General features: G+C 45.0%; 1 protein-coding gene across 1 annotated transcript in view; it reads left to right on the plus strand.

The window, feature by feature from the left end:
* Positions 1–20330, plus strand: part of LOC135515566 (carboxypeptidase M-like) — a 123661-nt gene that overhangs the window by 84970 nt on the left and 18361 nt on the right. The window contains exon 5 of the mRNA XM_064939186.1: positions 18324–18511. Coding sequence (XP_064795258.1) covers positions 18324–18511 — 188 coding nt within the window. The remainder of the gene's footprint in view (positions 1–18323; positions 18512–20330) is intronic.

The following is a 20330-nucleotide window of genomic DNA, read 5'->3' on the forward strand; positions in this document are numbered from 1 at the left end:
GGGGGACAGGTCCCTACTGTAGAGAGCAGGACTCTAGTGTACTATAGGGGGGACAGGTCCCTACTGTATAGAGCAGGACTCTAGTGTACTATAGAGGGGACAGGTCCCTACTGTATAGAGCAGGACTCTAGTGTACTATAGAGGGGACAGGTCCCTACTGTATAGAGCAGGACTCTAGTGTACTATAGAGGGGACAGGTCCCTACTGTATAGAGCAGGACTCTAGTGTACTATAGAGGGGACAGGTCCCTACTGTATACAGTATAGAGCAGGACTCTAGTGTACTATAGGGGGGACAGGTCCCTACTGTATACAGTATAGAGCAGGACTCTAGTTCACTATAGGGGGGACAGGTCCCTACTGTATAGAGCAGGACTCTAGTGTACTATAGAGGGGACAGGTCCCTACTGTATAGAGCAGGACTCTAGTGTACTATAGAGGGGACAGGTCCCTACTGTATAGAGCAGGACTCTAGTGTACTATAGAGGGGACAGGTCCCTACTGTATAGAGCAGGACTCTAGTGTACTATAGAGGGGACAGGTCCCTACTGTATAGAGCAGGACTCTAGTGTACTATAGAGGGGACAGGTCCCTACTGTATAGAGCAGGACTCTAGTGTACTATAGAGGGGACAGGTCCCTACTGTAGAGAGCAGGACTCTAGTGTACTATAGAGGGGACAGGTCCCTACTGTATAGAGCAGGACTCTAGTTCACTATAGAGGGGACAGGTCCCTACTGTATACAGTAGAGAGCAGGACTCTAGTGTACTATAGAGGGGACAGGTCCCTACTGTATACAGTAGAGAGCAGGACTCTAGTGTACTATAGAGGGGACAGGTCCCTACTGTATACAGTAGAGAGCAGGACTCTAGTGTACTATAGAGGGGACAGGTCCCTACTGTATACAGTATAGAGCAGGACTCTAGTGTACTATAGGGGGGACAGGTCCCTACTGTATAGAGCAGGACTCTAGTGTACTATAGAGGGGACAGGTCCCTACTGTAGAGAGCAGGACTCTAGTGTACTATAGGGGGGACAGGTCCCTACTGTATAGAGCAGGACTCTAGTGCACTATAGAGGGGACAGGTCCCTACTGTATACAGTATAGAGCAGGACTCTAGTTCACTATAGAGGGGACAGGTCCCTACTGTATAGAGCAGGACTCTAGTGTACTATAGAGGGGACAGGTCCCTACTGTATAGAGCAGGACTCTAGTGTACTATAGAGGGGACAGGTCCCTACTGTATACAGTAGAGAGCAGGACTCTAGTGTACTATAGAGGGGACAGGTCCCTACTGTATACAGTATAGAGCAGGACTCTAGTTCACTATAGAGGGGACAGGTCCCTACTGTATAGAGCAGGACTCTAGTGTACTATAGAGGGGACAGGTCCCTACTGTATACAGTATAGAGCAGGACTCTAGTGTACTATAGGGGGGACAGGTCCCTACTGTATAGAGCAGGACTCTAGTGTACTATAGAGGGGACAGGTCCCTACTGTATAGAGCAGGACTCTAGTGCACTATAGAGGGGACAGGTCCCTACTGTATACAGTATAGAGCAGGACTCTAGTGTACTATAGAGGGGACAGGTCCCTACTGTATACAGTATAGAGCAGGACTCTAGTGTACTATAGAGGGGACAGGTCCCTACTGTATACAGTATAGAGCAGGACTCTAGTTCACTATAGGGGGGACAGGTCCCTACTGTATAGAGCAGGACTCTAGTGTACTATAGAGGGGACAGGTCCCTACTGTATACAGTATAGAGCAGGACTCTAGTGTACTATAGAGGGGACAGGTCCCTACTGTATACAGTAGAGAGCAGGACTCTAGTGCACTATAGAGGGGACAACCTCGTGATGACCACCCCTCCCTATACCCGATTAGCCACAACAGTTATCTACAGTTTTGCAACATGCAGCTCACACCATGTTACTCAGTTCTTGTCACACACACACAAACAGGCAAGTAGATGTAGCAAGCAGTTGTTTAATCTCATGATGATGCTCAAGTGCACAAATGCAGATACTTCCCACAGCCAACATCAGATAATATTTAGTCATATATATATATATATATATGGTAATGGCTATAATGTAAAACACAGAATCCCTCTCCTACTACTCTGTTTGAATCCCAGACACACTGTCGTGATTGTCGATGCGGATGATTCTCAACTTCCTGTGTACAACATCGAGGCTAATTCCTGGCAACGTTTCTTCATGGCAATAGAGTTTATTTTGTGATTTTATATACTGTCAAGTTGTCAGTAAAACAAGGTGACAGCAGAAAGAGTCCAGTCTTCCATTAGGAAAGTGGTTTTCTTCTTATTGCCTAATGAGGATCAGCTGTATTGTGAGAGTCGTAAACTGTTTGCGTTCCCCGAAAACAAACGATTGCATTGAGTGGTGTTGTAACGGCTCTCGTTGGTGGTATAATGAGTAGACCAAGGAGCAGCGTGGAAAGTGTTCATGATTTTAATATTCCCCAAAAAAACACTCAAACAAAAAACGGAAGAAAAAAACCGAAAGAGCGCAGTTCTGTCAGGCTACAGAAAACAAGATCCCACAAACTCAGGTGGGAAACAGGCTGCCTAAGTATCGTTCCCAATCAGATACAACGATAGACAGCTGTCCCTGATGGGGAACCAATAACCGGCCAACAAAAGAAAAGGATCTCTAAGGTCAGGATGTGACAGGTATGGTGCCATTAAAACACAGAATTTCCCACCCGAGTCACACCCTGACCGAACCAAACATAGAGAATAATGAGGATCTCTAAGGTCAGGATGTGACAGGTATGGTGCCATTAAAACACAGTGACAGGTATGGTACCATTAAAACACAGTGACAGGTATGGTACCATTAAAACACAGTGACAGGTATGGTACCATTAAAACACAGTGACAGGTATGGTACCATTAAAACACAGTGACAGGTATGGTGCCATTAAAACACAGTGACAGATTTAACCAGGCAGCCAGCGATATGGTACCATTAAAACACAGTGACAGGTTTAACCAGGCAGCCAGTGGTATGGTACCATTAAAACACAGTGACAGGTATGGCACCATTAAAACACAGTGACAGATTTAACCAGGCAGCCAGTGGTATGGTACCATTAAAACACAGTGACAGGTTTAACCAGGCAGCCAGCGATATGGTACCATTAAAACACAGTGACAGGTATGGTACCATTAAAACACAGTGACAGGTATGGTGCCATTAAAACACAGTGACAGGTATGGTGCCATTAAAACACAGTGACAGATTTAACCAGGCAGCCAGCGGTATGGTACCATTAAAACACAGTGACAGGTATGGTACCATTAAAACACAGTGACAGGTATGGTACCATTAAAACACAGTGACAGGTATGGTGCCATTAAAACACAGTGACAGGTATGGTGCCATTAAAACACAGTGACAGATTTAACCAGGCAGCCAGCGGTATGGTACCATTAAAACACAGTGACAGGTATGGTACCATTAAAACACAGTGACAGGTATGGTGCCATTAAAACACAGTGACAGGTATGGTGCCATTAAAACACAGTGACAGATTTAACCAGGCAGCCAGCGATATGGTACCATTAAAACACAGTGACAGATTTAACCAGGCAGCCAGCGATATGGTACCATTAAAACACAGTGACAGATTTAACCAGGCAGCCAGTGGTATGGTACCATTAAAACACAGTGACAGATTTAACCAGGCAGCCAGCGGTATGGTACCATTAAAACACAGTGACAGGTATGGTACCATTAAAACACAGTGACAGGTTTAACCAGGCAGCCAGCGGTATGGTGCCATTAAAACACAGTGACAGGTTTAACCAGGCAGCCAGTGGTATGGTGCCATTAAAACACAGTGACAGATTTAACCAGGCAGCCAGCGGTATGGTACCATTAAAACACAGTGACAGATTTAACCAGGCAGCCAGCGGTATGGTACCATTAAAACACAGTGACAGATTTAACCAGGCAGCCAGCGGTATGGTACCATTAAAACACAGTGACAGATTTAACCAGGCAGCCAGTGGTATGGTACCATTAAAACACAGTGACAGGTTTAACCAGGCAGCCAGCGGTATGGTACCATTAAAACACAGTGACAGGTTTAACCAGGCAGCCAGTGGTATGGTACCATTAAAACACAGTGACAGGTTTAACCAGGCAGCCAGTGGTATGGTACCATTAAAACACAGTGACAGATTTAACCAGGCAGCCAGCGGTATGGTACCATTAAAACACAGTGACAGATTTAACCAGGCAGCCAGCGGTATGGTACCATTAAAACACAGTGACAGGTATGGTACCATTAAAACACAGTGACAGGTTTAACCAGGCAGCCAGCGGTATGGTGCCATTAAAACACAGTGACAGATTTAACCAGGCAGCCAGTGGTATGGTACCATTAAAACACAGTGACAGGTTTAACCAGGCAGCCAGCGGTAAGGTACCATTAAAACACAGTGACAGATTTAACCAGGCAGCCAGCGGTATGGTACCATTAAAACACAGTGACAGGTATGGTACCATTAAAACACAGTGACAGGTATGGTACCATTAAAACACAGTGACAGGTATGGTGCCATTAAAACACAGTGACAGGTATGGTACCATTAAAACACAGTGACAGGTATGGTACCATTAAAACACAGTGACAGGTATGGTACCATTAAAACACAGTGACAGATTTAACCAGGCAGCCAGTGGTATGGTACCATTAAAACACAGTGACAGGTATGATACCATTAAAACACAGTGACAGATTTAACCAGGCAGCCAGCGGTATGGTACCATTAAAACACAGTGACAGGTTTAACCAGGCAGCCAGCGGTATGGTACCATTAAAACACAGTGACAGGTATGGTACCATTAAAACAGAGTGACAGATTTAACCAGGCAGCCAGCGGTATGGTACCATTAAAACACAGTGACAGGTATGGTACCATTAAAACACAGTGACAGGTATGGTACCATTAAAACACAGTGACAGGTATGGTACCATTAAAACACAGTGACAGGTATGGTACCATTAAAACACAGTGACAGGTATGGTACCATTAAAACACAGTGACAGGTTTAACCAGGCAGCCAGCGGTATGGTACCATTAAAACACAGTGACAGGTATGGTACCATTAAAACACAGTGACAGGTATGGTACCATTAAAACACAGTGACAGGTATGGTACCATTAAAACACAGTGACAGGTATGGTACCATTAAAACACAGTGACAGGTATGGTACCATTAAAACACAGTGACAGATTTAACCAGGCAGCCAGTGGTATGGTACCATTAAAACACAGTGACAGGTATGATACCATTAAAACACAGTGACAGATTTAACCAGGCAGCCAGTGGTATGGTACCATTAAAACACAGTGACAGGTATGATACCATTAAAACACAGTGACAGATTTAACCAGGCAGACAGTGGTATGGTACCATTAAAAGACAATGACAGATTTAACCAGGCAGCCAGTGGTATGGTACCATTAAAAGACAATGACAGATTTAACCAGGCAGCCAGTGGTATGGTACCATTAAAACACAGTGACAGGTTTAACCAGGCAGCCAGTGGTATGGTACCATTAAAAGACAATGACAGATTTAACCAGGCAGCCAGTGGTATGGTACCATTAAAACACAGTGACAGGTTTAACCAGGCAGCCAGTGGTATGGTACCATTAAAACACAGTGACAGATTTAACCAGGCAGCCAGTGGTATGGTACCATTAAAACACAGTGACAGATTTAACCAGGCAGCCAGTGGTATGGTACCATTAAAACACAGTGACAGGTTTAACCAGGCAGCCAGTGGTATGGTACCATTAAAACACAGTGACAGGTTTAACCAGGCAGCCAGTGGTATGGTACCATTAAAACACAGTGACCGGTTTAACCAGGCAGCCAGTGGTATGGTACCATTAAAACACAGTGACAGATTTAACCAGGCAGCCAGCGGTATGGTACCATTAAAACACAGTGACAGATTTAACCAGGCAGCCAGTGGTATGGTACCATTAAAACACAGTGACAGGTATGGTACCATTAAAACACAGTGACAGGTATGGTACCATTAAAACACAGTGACAGGTATGGTACCATTAAAACACAGTGACAGATTTAACCAGGCAGCCAGCGGTATGGTACCATTAAAACACAGTGACAGGTTTAACCAGGCAGCCAGTGGTATGGTACCATTAAAACACAGTGACAGATTTAACCAGGCAGCCAGTGGTATGGTACCATTAAAACACAGTGACAGATTTAACCAGGCAGCCAGTGGTATGGTACCATTAAAACACAGTGACAGGTTTAACCAGGCAGCCAGTGGTATGGTACCATTAAAACACAGTGACAGGTTTAACCAGGCAGCCAGTGGTATGGTACCATTAAAACACAGTGACCGGTTTAACCAGGCAGCCAGTGGTATGGTACCATTAAAACACAGTGACAGATTTAACCAGGCAGCCAGCGGTATGGTACCATTAAAACACAGTGACAGATTTAACCAGGCAGCCAGTGGTATGGTACCATTAAAACACAGTGACAGGTATGGTACCATTAAAACACAGTGACAGGTATGGTACCATTAAAACACAGTGACAGGTATGGTACCATTAAAACACAGTGACAGATTTAACCAGGCAGCCAGCGGTATGGTACCATTAAAACACAGTGACAGGTATGGTACCATTAAAACACAGTGACAGGTATGGTACCATTAAAACACAGTGACAGGTATGGTACCATTAAAACACAGTGACAGGTATGGTACCATTAAAACACAGTGACAGGTATGGTACCATTAAAACACAGTGACAGGTATGGTACCATTAAAACACAGTGACAGGTATGGTACCATTAAAACACAGTGACAGGTATGGTACCATTAAAACACAGTGACAGGTTTAACCAGGCAGCCAGTGGTATGGTACCATTAAAACACAGTGACAGGTTTAACCAGGCAGCCAGCGGTATGGTACCATTAAAACACAGTGACAGAATTGACCAGGCAGCCAGTGGTATGGTACCATTAAAACACAGTGACAGGTTTAACCAGGCAGCCAGTGGTATGGTACCATTAAAACACAGTGACAGATTTAACCAGGCAGCCAGTGGTATGGTACCATTAAAACACAGTGACAGGTTTAACCAGGCAGCCAGTGGTATGGTACCATTAAAAGACAATGACAGATTTAACCAGGCAGCCAGTGGTATGGTACCATTAAAACACAGTGACAGGTTTAACCAGGCAGCCAGTGGTATGGTACCATTAAAACACAGTGACAGATTTAACCAGGCAGCCAGTGGTATGGTACCATTAAAACACAGTGACAGGTTTAACCAGGCAGCCAGTGGTATGGTACCATTAAAAGACAATGACAGATTTAACCAGGCAGCCAGTGGTATGGTACCATTAAAACACAGTGACAGGTTTAACCAGGCAGCCAGTGGTATGGTACCATTAAAACACAGTGACAGGTTTAACCAGGCAGCCAGTGGTATGGTACCATTAAAACACAGTGACCGGTTTAACCAGGCAGCCAGTGGTATGGTACCATTAAAACACAGTGACAGATTTAACCAGGCAGCCAGCGGTATGGTACCATTAAAACACAGTGACAGATTTAACCAGGCAGCCAGTGGTATGGTACCATTAAAACACAGTGACAGGTATGGTACCATTAAAACACAGTGACAGGTATGGTACCATTAAAACACAGTGACAGGTATGGTACCATTAAAACACAGTGACAGATTTAACCAGGCAGCCAGCGGTATGGTACCATTAAAACACAGTGACAGGTATGGTACCATTAAAACACAGTGACAGGTATGGTACCATTAAAACACAGTGACAGGTATGGTACCATTAAAACACAGTGACAGGTATGGTACCATTAAAACACAGTGACAGGTATGGTACCATTAAAACACAGTGACAGGTATGGTACCATTAAAACACAGTGACAGGTATGGTACCATTAAAACACAGTGGCAGGTATGGTACCATTAAAACACAGTGACAGGTTTAACCAGGCAGCCAGTGGTATGGTACCATTAAAACACAGTGACAGGTTTAACCAGGCAGCCAGCGGTATGGTACCATTAAAACACAGTGACAGAATTGACCAGGCAGCCAGTGGTATGGTACCATTAAAACACAGTGACAGGTTTAACCAGGCAGCCAGCGTTATGGTACCATTAAAACACAGTGACAGGTATGGTACCATTAAAACACAGTGACAGGTATGGTACCATTAAAACACAGTGACAGAATTGACCAGGCAGCCAGTGGTATGGTACCATTAAAACACAGTGACAGGTATGGTACCATTAAAACACAGTGACAGATTTAACCAGGCAGCCAGTGGTATGGTACCATTAAAACACAGTGACAGGTATGGTACCATTAAAACACAGTGACAGATTTAACCAGGCAGCCAGTGGTATGGTACCATTAAAACACAGTGACAGGTATGGTACCATTAAAACACAGTGACAGGTTTAACCAGGCAGCCAGTGGTATGGTACCATTAAAACACAGTGACAGGTTTAACCAGGCAGCCAGCGGTATGGTACCATTAAAACACAGTGACAGATTTAACCAGGCAGCCAGCGGTATGGTACCATTAAAACACAGTGACAGGTATGGCACCATTAAAACACAGTGACAGGTATGGTACCATTAAAACACAGTGACAGGTATGGTACCATTAAAACACAGTGACAGGTATGGTACCATTAAAACACAGTGACAGGTATGGTACCATTAAAACACAGTGACAGGTATGGTACCATTAAAACACAGTGACAGGTATGGTACCATTAAAACACAGTGACAGGTATGGTACCATTAAAACACAGTGACAGGTATGGTACCATTAAAACACAGTGACAGGTATGGTACCATTAAAACACAGTGACAGGTATGGTACCATTAAAACACAGTGACAGGTATGGTACCATTAAAACACAGTGACAGGTATGGTACCATTAAAACACAGTGACAGGTATGGTACCATTAAAACACAGTGACAGGTATGGTACCATTAAAACACAGTGAAAGAATTGACCAGGCATCCTGTCGGTTTCTTATTAACTGTTGAGCACCCAGACATACGTATGTTTTTACTAAATTCTGATTCTTTGAAGTGAAAAGCCATTGTAGTGAGCTCCCCCCCCCCGTAATGAAGATGCTGTTGAAGATGCGTTGATGATATAAAGATGTCCGTTGTGTAGTGGAGGACGAGCAATAGCAGACCACAAACTCTCCACATCAAAGAGTTGTAAACATCTAAAGCTCATCGGAATTCCTGCAGGGGATCATTTGTGTTTCTGTGGTCTGGGGTAAACAGACCTGATCTCGTGTGTGTGTGTGTGTGTGTGCGAGCGAGCGACCTGGTCGTGCTGTGTTTTTAAACACTGTTAAATGGGCGGCAGTGTAGCCTAGTGGTGAGAGCATTGGACTAGTAACCGGAAGGTTGCAAGTTCAAACCCCCGAGCTGACAAGGTACAAATCTGTCGTTCTGCCCCTGAACAGGCAGTTAACCCACTGTTCCCAGGCCGTCATTGAAAATAATAATTTGTTCTTAACTGACTTGCCTGGTTAAATAAAGGTAATGAAAAAAGGCACAATCTGGGTTATTTCCTACTGGCCATTTGCTGAAAGGTCAGGCAGCCTGTGCTGACCCGCTGCAGAGGTCAGATCCTGACTCTTCCCCTCTCCCCATGTGTGCACTAGTTCCGTCCCCATCAAGTGTTTTTAAAAGCATTGGGTTGAAATAGGAATTAAAATATACTAGACTTAATTTGAATGCCAAGACAATGCTTTTTACATCCTTGAGGGGTAGTGAACAAGTGTACACTTGGAGGATAAGGAATGAGTGCACTACCTCCTTGAGAGGTAGTGAACAAGTGTACACTTGGAGGAATGAGTGCACTACCTCCTTGAGAGGTAGTGAACAAGTGTACACTTGGAGGAATGAGTGCACTACCTCCTTGAGAGGTAGCGAAACAAGTACAGGAGATGATTCAGAATTAGGCTACAGGGTTTCTCTCAGTCTACCTCAGCCTGCCAGGGACAAGCCTACAGCCTCTTCCAGCCTGACCGGGACAGCTATAATAACCTCTGGAAGGGAAGGGTTAGACGGCTATAATAACCTCTGGAAGGGAAGGGTTAGACAGCTATAATAACCTCTGGAAGGGAAGGGTTAGACAGCTATAATAACCTCTGGAAGGGAAGGGTTAGACAGCTAAACCAGGCAGTCAGCCACACCGGCCAGACCGATAAACCAGGCAGTCAGCCACACAGGCCAGACAGATAAACCAGGCTACACCTGAGGCAGCTCTGTAAATGTTTTTACTCGATATACTGTCCATTTGAACGTGAACGTCAACTCCCAGGAAAGCAGTGGCAATTGTTACTGACGAGATAAACACAAGTGCATCTGGTAAACTTTCTTGACTTGGACATAATGTTTACCAACATAGTTAACCAGCTGCTCCTAGCGAATAGGTTAAGAGTTTAGGATTGTTCAGAATGATAATGTTTACCAACACATTTAACCAGTTAACCAGCTGCTCCTAGCGAATAGAATTTGTTCTTAACTGTTCAGAGTTTAGGAGTGTTCAGAATGAGTACAGGTGACTGACGTTTCGACATCCGAGCAGACGTCTTCTTCAGAGCGTAGAAACCGTCTGTCACCTCATCCTGGACGGTGGAATAAAGTGAGCTGAATTATTCTCTGCCTTCTTTGTTGTTGTTGTTGTTGTTGTTGTTGTTCCAACTCCTTTCTGCCTCGAATCAGTTTCTTGGTCAGCCCTTTCTCATGCTTTTCCTCATTGCTGTCCAGCGCCCCTCCTTTCCAGCGTTTTGCTGAAGCCAAGGTCCACCTGAACTCTTATCTACCAAAAACAGATTCATTATATAATGTTGATTTTAATTCTCCACCACATTGCCATTCACCTGATAAGACAAGATGTGAAGAAAAATAATAATAATAACTTAGTTAACGTATGATAGGGGCCCCCGGGTTGCCAGTTTTCCTGGAAGGGGGCCCCTGGTCACAAGAGTTGAAGCTCCCTGATGTAGAGACACGGCCTGGGAGGGAGTGAATCATGTCTTCTTCCCTGATGTAGAGACACGGCCTGGGAGTGAATCATGTCTTCTCCCCTGATGTAGAGACACGGCCTGGGAGTGAATCATGTCTTCTCCCCTGATGTAGAGACACGGCCTGGGAGTGAATCATGTCTTCTTCCCTGATGTAGAGACACGGCCTGGGAGTGAATCATGTCTTCTTCCCTGATGTAGAGACACGGCCTGGGAGTGAATCATGTCTTCTTCCCTGATGTAGAGACACGGCCTGGGAGTGAATCATGTCTTCTTCCCTGATGTAGAGACACGGCCTGGGAGTGAATCATGTCTTCTTCCCTGATGTAGAGACACGGCCTGGGAGTGAATCATGTCTTCTTCCCTGATGTAGAGACACGGCCTGGGAGTGAATCATGTCTTCTTCTTCCCTGATGTAGAGACACGGCCTGGGAGTGAATCATGTCTTCTTCCCTGATGTAGAGACACGGCCTGGGAGTGAATCATGTCTTCTTCTCTTGACTGTAGCAGAGCTGTGTTCCCCTCCTTCTCCTTGAGAGGCAGCGTGGGGATAAAGAGCTCTCTGTGCTCTGGGGAGAGGTTGAGTAGAGGGGAAGGGGGGGGGTTGAGATAGCCTTATAATGTTTACCTAGTGCCCCACACATCCCGGCCCGGTCACGCACTGACGAGTTCAGCAAACATCCTGGCACTTCCTCCTCCTCCTCCGCTCTGAGCCTCCTTCCTTCCCCTTTTACCCCTGGCTTGTGTCACAAATGGCCACCTAGTCCTGCCGCGTTGGACGTCGCCTGATTACTAACCACCGGGCCTTGGATTCTTCATTACGCACACCTGTAGATCATCATTACGCACACCTGTAGATCATCATTACGCACACCTGTAGATCATCATTACGCACACCTGTAGATCATCATTACGCACACCTGTAGATCATCATTACGCACACCTGTAGATCATCATTACGCACACCTGTAGATCATCATTATGATTCACACCTGTAGATCATCATGATTCACACCTGTAGATCATCATGATTCACACCTGTAGATCATCATTACGCACACCTGTAGATCATTATGATTCACACCTGTAGATCATCATGATTCACACCTGTAGATCATCATGATTCACACCTGTAGATCATCATGATTCACACCTGGCACTCATCATTACGCACACCTGGCAATCATCATTACGCACACCTGTAGATCATCATGATTCACACCTGGCAATCATCATTACGCACACCTGTAGATCATCATGATTCACACCTGTAGATCATCATGATTCACACCTGTAGATCATCATTACGCACACCTGTAGATCATCATGATTCACACCTGGCACTCATCATGATTCACACCTGGCACTCATCATTACGCACACCTGTAGATCATCATTACGCACACCTGTAGATCATCATTACGCACACCTGTAGATCATCATTACGCACACCTGTAGATCATCATTACGCACACCTGTAGATCATCATTATGATTCACACCTGTAGATCATCATGATTCACACCTGTAGATCATCATGATTCACACCTGTAGATCATCATTACGCACACCTGTAGATCATTATGATTCACACCTGTAGATCATCATGATTCACACCTGTAGATCATCATGATTCACACCTGTAGATCATCATGATTCACACCTGTAGATCATCATGATTCACACCTGGCACTCATCATTACGCACACCTGGCAATCATCATTACGCACACCTGTAGATCATCATGATTCACACCTGGCAATCATCATTACGCACACCTGTAGATCATCATGATTCACACCTGTAGATCATCATGATTCACACCTGTAGATCATCATTACGCACACCTGTAGATCATCATGATTCACACCTGGCACTCATCATGATTCACACCTGGCACTCATCATGATTCACACCTGTAGATCATCATGATTCACACCTGTAGATCATCATTACGCACACCTGTAGACGTTACTGGATGGTGTTGGAGGTCTTAAGTCACTGTGAATGTCATCACAGAGCAGAGAGAGAGAACAGTAGCATGACAGTGGTTTGGGATAGATCCACCTTAGTCTGTACGGTGGGTGACTGTTTGGTATAGGGCCACCTTAGTCTGTACGGTGAGTGACTGTTTGGTATAGATCCACCTTAGTCTGTACGGTGGGTGACTGTTTGGTATAGATCCACCTTAGTCGGTACGGTGAGTGACTGTTTGGTATAGGGCCACCTTAGTCTGTACGGTGAGTGACTGTTTGGTATAGGGCCACCTTACTCTGTACGGTGAGTGACTGTTTGGTATAGGGCCACCTTAGTCTGTACGGTGAGTGACTGTTTGGTATAGATCCACCTTAGTCTGTACGGTGAGTGACTGTTTGGTATAGATCCACCTTAGTCTGTACGGTGAGTGACTGTTTGGTATAGGGCCACCTTAGTCTGTACGGTGAGTGACTGTTTGGTATAGGGCCACCTTAGTCTGTACGGTGAGTGACTGTTTGGTATAGGTCCACCTTAGTCTGTACGGTGAGTGACTGTTTGGTATAGATCCACCTTAGTCTGTACGGTGAGTGACTGTTTGGTATAGGGCCACCTTAGTCTGTACGGTGAGTGACTGTTTGGTATAGGTCCACCTTAGTCTGTACGGTGAGTGACTGTTTGTTATAGGGCCACCTTAGTCTGTACGGTGAGTGACTGTTTGGTATAGGGCCACCTTAGTCTGTACGGTGAGTGACTGTTTGGTATAGGGCCACCTTAGTCTGTACGGTGAGTGACTGTTTGGTATAGGGCCACCTTAGTCGGTACGGTGAGTGACTGTTTGGTATAGGGCCACCTTAGTCTGTACGGTGAGTGACTGTTTGGTATAGGGCCACCTTAGTCTGTACGGTGAGTGACTGTTTGTTATAGGGCCACCTTAGTCGGTACGGTGAGTGACTATTTGGTATAGGGCCACCTTAGTCTGTACGGTGAGTGACTGTTTGGTATAGGGCCACCTTAGTCGGTACGGTGAGTGACTGTTTGGTATAGGGCCACCTTAGTCTGTACGGTGAGTGACTGTTTGTTATAGGGCCACCTTAGTCTGTACGGTGAGTGACTGTTTGGTATAGGGCCACCTTAGTCTGTACGGTGAGTGACTGTTTGGTATAGGGCCACCTTAGTCTGTACGGTGAGTGACTGTTTGGTATAGGGCCACCTTAGTCTGTACGGTGAGTGACTGTTTGGTATAGGGCCACCTTAGTCTGTACGGTGAGTGACTGTTTGGTATAGGGCCACCTTAGTCTGTACAGTGAGTGACTGTTTGGTATAGGGCCACCTTAGTCTGTACGGTGAGTGACTGTTTGTTATAGGGCCACCTTAGTCTGTACGGTGAGTGACTGTTTGGTATAGGGCCACCTTAGTCTGTACGGTGAGTGACTGTTTGGTATAGGGCCACCTTAGTCTGTACGGTGAGTGACTGTTTGGTATAGGGCCACCTTAGTCTGTACGGTGAGTGACTGTTTGGTATAGGGCCACCTTAGTCTGTACGGTGAGTGACTGTTTGGTATAGGGCCACCTTAGTCTGTACGGTGAGTGACTGTTTGTTATAGGGCCACCTTAGTCGGTACGGTGAGTGACTGTTTGGTATAGGGCCACCTTAGTCTGTACGGTGAGTGACTGTTGGTATAGGGCCACCTTAGTCTGTACGGTGAGTGACTGTTTGGTATAGGGCCACCTTAGTCGGTACGGTGAGTGACTGTTTGGTATAGGGCCACCTTAGTCTGTACGGTGAGTGACTGTTTGGTATAGGGCCACCTTAGTCTGTACGGTGAGTGACTGTTTGGTATAGGGCCACCTTAGTCTGTACGGTGAGTGACTGTTTGGTATAGGGCCACCTTAGTCTGTACGGTGAGTGACTGTTTGTTATCCTCGCTCGTCACTGGGTAAACAGCGACCACAGAATTTCAATTCGAGCTCTCTGCCTGAATCTTATGAATGGACCAATGACTGTTTTTAAAAAAGGAATGGTCTGATCACACTGAATGGGATATCAGTGCTCTGAAAGTCTTCGCAGAGCAGAGAGAGAGAGATGCTTTCAGACGGGTGTTGGCTCTGTGGGGGGGATAAACCATGTCCCATGGATCTCATACTGATGGCTCTGTCAGCATGTTAAATGTGCAACCAGAGGGGAAACAATTCTAGACCACCTTTACTCCATACACAGAGACGCGTCTCCCTCGCCCTCATGTGGTAAATCTCACCATACTTCTATCCTGCTTACAAGCGAAAATTAAAGCAGGAAGTACCAGTGACTCTGTCTATTAAAAAAAAAGTGGTCAGATGAAGCAGATGCTAAACTACAGGACTGTTTTGCTATCACAGACTGGAACATGTTCCGGGATTCTTCCGATGGCATTGAGGAGCACACCACATCAGTCACTGGCTTCATCAAAAAGGTCATCGAGGATGTCGTTCCCACAGGGACTGTACGTACATACCCCAACCAGAAACCATGGATTACAGGCAACATTTGCACTGAGCTAAACGGTAGAGCTGCCGCTTTCAATGAACGGGACTCTAACCCAGAAGCTTATAAGAAATCCCGCTATGCCCTCCGACAAACCATCAAACAGGCAAAGCCTCAATACAGGACTAAGATTGAATTGTACTACACCGGCTCCAACGCTCGTCAGATGTGGCAGGGCCTGCAAACCATTACAGACTACAAAGGGAAGCACAGCCAAGAGCTGCCCAGTGACACGATCCTACCAGACAAGCTAAATAACTTCTATGCTCGCTTCGAGGCAAGTAACATGCATGAGAGCATCAGCTGTTCCGGATGACTGTGTGATCATGCTCTCTGGCAGCCGATGTGATTAAGACCTTTTCAACAGGTCAACATTCAAGACCGCAGGGCCAGATGGATTACCAGGACGTGTACTCCGAGCATGCCCTGACCAACTGGCTAGTGTCTTCACTGACATTTTTAACCTCTCCCTGTCTGTAATACCAACATGTTTCAAGCAGACCACCATAGTCCCTGTGCCCAAGAACACTAAGGTAACCTGCCTTAATGACTACCGACCCGTAGCACTCACGTCTGTAGCCATGAAATGCTTTGAAAGGCTGGTCATGGCTCACATCATCATTATCCCAGAAACCCTAGACCCACTCCAATTTGCATACTGCACCAACAGATCCACAGATGATGCAATCTTTATTGCACTCCACACTGCCCTTTCCCACCTGGACAAAAGGAACACCTATCTGAGAATACTATTGATTGACTACAGCTCAGCGTTCAACACCATAGTGCCCTCAAAGCTCATCACTAAGATAAGGACCCTGGGACTAAACACCTCCCTCTGCAACTGGATCCTGGACTTCCTGACGGGCCACCCCCAGGTGGTAAGGGTAGGTAACGACACATCCGCCACGCTGGTCCTCAACACTGGAGCCCCTCAGGGGTGCGTGCTCAGTCCCCTTCTGTACTCCCTGTTCACTCGTGACTGCACAGCCAGGCATGACTCCAACACCATCATTAAGTTTGCTGATGACACAACAGTGGTAGGCCTGATCACCAACAGCTATGAAACAGCCTATAGGGAGGAGGTCAGAGACCTGACCGTGTGGTGCCAGGACAACAACCTCTCCCTCAACGTGATCAAGACAAAGGAGATGATTGTGGACTACAGGAAAAAGAGGGCCGAGCACGCCTCCATTCTCATCGACGGGCTGCAATGGAGCAGGTTGAGAGCTTCAAGTTCATTGGCATCCACATCACCAACAAACTAACATGGTCCAAGCACACCAAGACAGTCGTGAAGAGGGCACGACAAAATCTACTCCCCCTCAGGAGACTAAAAGGATTTGGCATGGGTCCTCAGATCCTCAAAAGGTTTTACAGCTGCACCATCAAGAGCATCCTGACAGGTTGCATCACTGCCTGGTCTGGCAACTGCTTGGCATCCGACCGCAAGGCACTACAGAGGGTACTGCATACGGTCCAGTACATCACTGGGGCCAAGCTTCCTGCCATCCAGGACCTCTATACCAGGTGCTATAGATGCTATAGAGGGTAGTGTGTACAGCCCAGTACATCACTGGGGCCAAGCTTCCTGCCATCCAAGACCTCTATACCAGGCGGTGTCAGAGGAAGGCCCTGAAAATGGTCAGACTCCAGCCACCCTAGTCATAGACTGTTCTCTCTGCTACCGCACAGCAAGTGGTACCTGAGCGCCAAGTCTAGGTCCACGAGGCCCCTTTAATAGCTTCTACCCCCAAGCCATAAGACTCCTGAACAGCTAATCAACAGCTAATCAAATTGCGACCCAGACTATTTGCATTGCCCCCCCATTTTAAACCCCTGCTACTCTCTTATTATCTATGCATAGTCACTTCAATAACTCTACCTACATGTACATCAACACCGGTGCCCCAGCACACTGACTCTGTACCGGTACCCCCTGTGTATAGCCCCGCTATTGTTATTTACTGCTGCTATTTAATTATTTGTTATCTCGTACTTTTTTTGTTGGTATTTTCTTAACTGCATTGTTGGTTAAGGGCTTGTAAGGAAGCATTTCAATAAGGTCTACTACACCTGTTGTATTCAGCATTTCACTAAGGTCTATCTACACCTGTTGTATTCAGCATTTCACTAAGGTCTATCTACACCTGTTGTATTCAGCATTTCACTAAGGTCTACCTACACCTGTTGTATTCAGCATTTCACTGTAAGGTCTACTACACCTGTTGTATTCAGCATTTCACTGTAAGGTCTACCTACACTTGTTGTATTCAGCATTTCACTGTAAGGTCTACCTACACCTGTTTGTATTCAGCATTTCACTGTAAGGTCTACTACACCTGTTGTATTCAGCATTTCACTAAGGTCTACCTACACCTGTTTGTATTCAGCATTTCACTAAGGTCTACCTACACCTGTTTGTATTCAGCATTTCACTGTAAGGTCTACCTACACCTGTTGTATTCAGCATTTCACTGTGCGGTCTACTACACCTGTTGTATTCAGCATTTCACTGTAAGGTCAACTACACCTGTTGTATTCAGCATTTCACTGTAAGGTCTACTACACCTGTTGTATTCAGCATTTCACTAAGGTCTGTTGCATTTGGCGCATGTGACAAATAAAATTGTATTTTATTTGGTCGGTACCTAGTGAACTTAATATTCTGTATTTTGTCATATGGTTCCCTGACAGGTTCAATAAGAACGGCATCGATCTGAACAGGAACTTCCCAGATGCCTTCTCTAAGAAGGAGAGTGGAATGAGAGAAATGGAGGTGAGAGCCATTATGGACTGGCTGAAGACTGAGAGCTTCGTCCTGTCGGCCAACCTGCACGGTGGGGCTGTGGTGGCCAGCTACCCCTACGACAACAGCAACGGAGGTACTTTACACACAGAAAGAGAGAAAGAGGCTGAGTGATCCCAATATAGAGACTACTAGAATGACTACAGAGTAGAGAATCAACAGGTGTCTAATATAGAGACTACTAGAATGACTACAGAGTAGAGAATCAACAGGTGTCTAATATAGAGACTACTAGAATGACTACAGAGTAGAGAATCAACAGGTGTCTAATATAGAGACTACTAGAATGACTACAGAGTAGAGAATCAACAGGTGTCTAATATAGAGACTACTAGAATGACTACAGAGTAGAGAATCAACAGGTGTCTAATATAGAGACTACTAGAATGACTACAGAGTAGAGAATCAACAGGTGTCTAATATAGAGACTACTAGAATGACTACAGAGTAGAGAATCAACAGGTGTCTAATATAGAGACTACTAGAATGACTACAGAGTAGAGAATCAACAGGTGTCTAATATAGAGACTACTAGAATGACTACAGAGTAGAGAATCAACAGGTGTCTAAAATAGAGACTACTAGAATGACTACAGAGTAGAGAATCAACAGGTGTCTAATATAGAGACTACTAGAATGACTACAGAGTAGAGAATCAACAGGTGTCTAATATAGAGACTACTAGAATGACTACAGAGTAGAGAATCAACAGGTGTCTAATATAGAGACTACTAGAATGACTACAGAGTAGAGAATCAACAGGTGTCTAATATAGAGACTACTAGAATGACTACAGAGTAGAGAATCAACAGGTGTCTAATATAGAGACTACTAGAATGACTACAGAGTAGAGAATCAACAGGTGTCTAATATAGAGACTACTAGAATGACTACAGAGTAGAGAATCAACAGGTGTCTAAAATAGAGACTACTAGAATGACTACAGAGTAGAGAATCAACAGGTGTCTAATATAGAGACTACTAGAATGACTACAGAGTAGAGAATCAACAGGTGTCTAATATAGAGACTACTAGAATGACTACAGAGTAGAGAATCAACAGGTGTCTAATATAGAGACTACTAGAATGACTACAGAGTAGAGAATCAACAGGTGTCTAAAATAGAGACTACTAGAATGACTACAGAGTAGAGAATCAACAGGTGTCTAATATAGAGACTACTAGAATGACTACAGAGTAGAGAATCAACAGGTGTCTAATATAGAGACTACTAGAATGACTACAGAGTAGAGAATCAACAGGTGTCTAATATAGAGACTACTAGAATGACTACAGAGTAACAACAGGTGTCTAATATAGAGACTACTAGACTGACTACAGAGTAGAGAATCAACAGGTGTCTAATATAGAGACTACTAGAATGACTACAGAGTAACAACAGGTGTCCCTGTCAAGAGATCAATAGATCAACCAATCAGTCAATCACATCAATATTGGTTATGTCTCCATTGTGTCCCAAATAGCCCAGGGCATTGGTCTAAAGTAGTACACTATATAGGGAATAGGGCTCTGGTCTAAAGTAGTGTACTACATAGGGAATAGGGTTCTGGTCTAAAGTAGTACACTATATAGGGAATAGGGCTCTGGTCTAAAGTAGTGTACTATATATGGAATAGGGCTCTGGTCTAAAGTAGTGCACTATATAGGGAATAGGACTCTGGTCTAAAGTAGTGCACTATATAGGGAATAGGGCTCTGGTCTAAAGTAGTGCACTATATAGGGAATAGGGCTCTGGTCTAAAGTAGTGCACTATATAGGGAATAGGGCTCTGGTCTAAAGTAGTGCACTATATAGGGAATAGGGTTCTGGTCTAAAGTAGTGCACTATATAGGGAATAGGGCTCTGGTCTAAAGTAGTACACTATATAGGGAATA

Source organism: Oncorhynchus masou, chromosome 27 (genome assembly GCF_036934945.1).
Source record: "Oncorhynchus masou masou isolate Uvic2021 chromosome 27, UVic_Omas_1.1, whole genome shotgun sequence".
NCBI classification, from domain to species: Eukaryota; Metazoa; Chordata; class Actinopteri; order Salmoniformes; family Salmonidae; genus Oncorhynchus; species Oncorhynchus masou.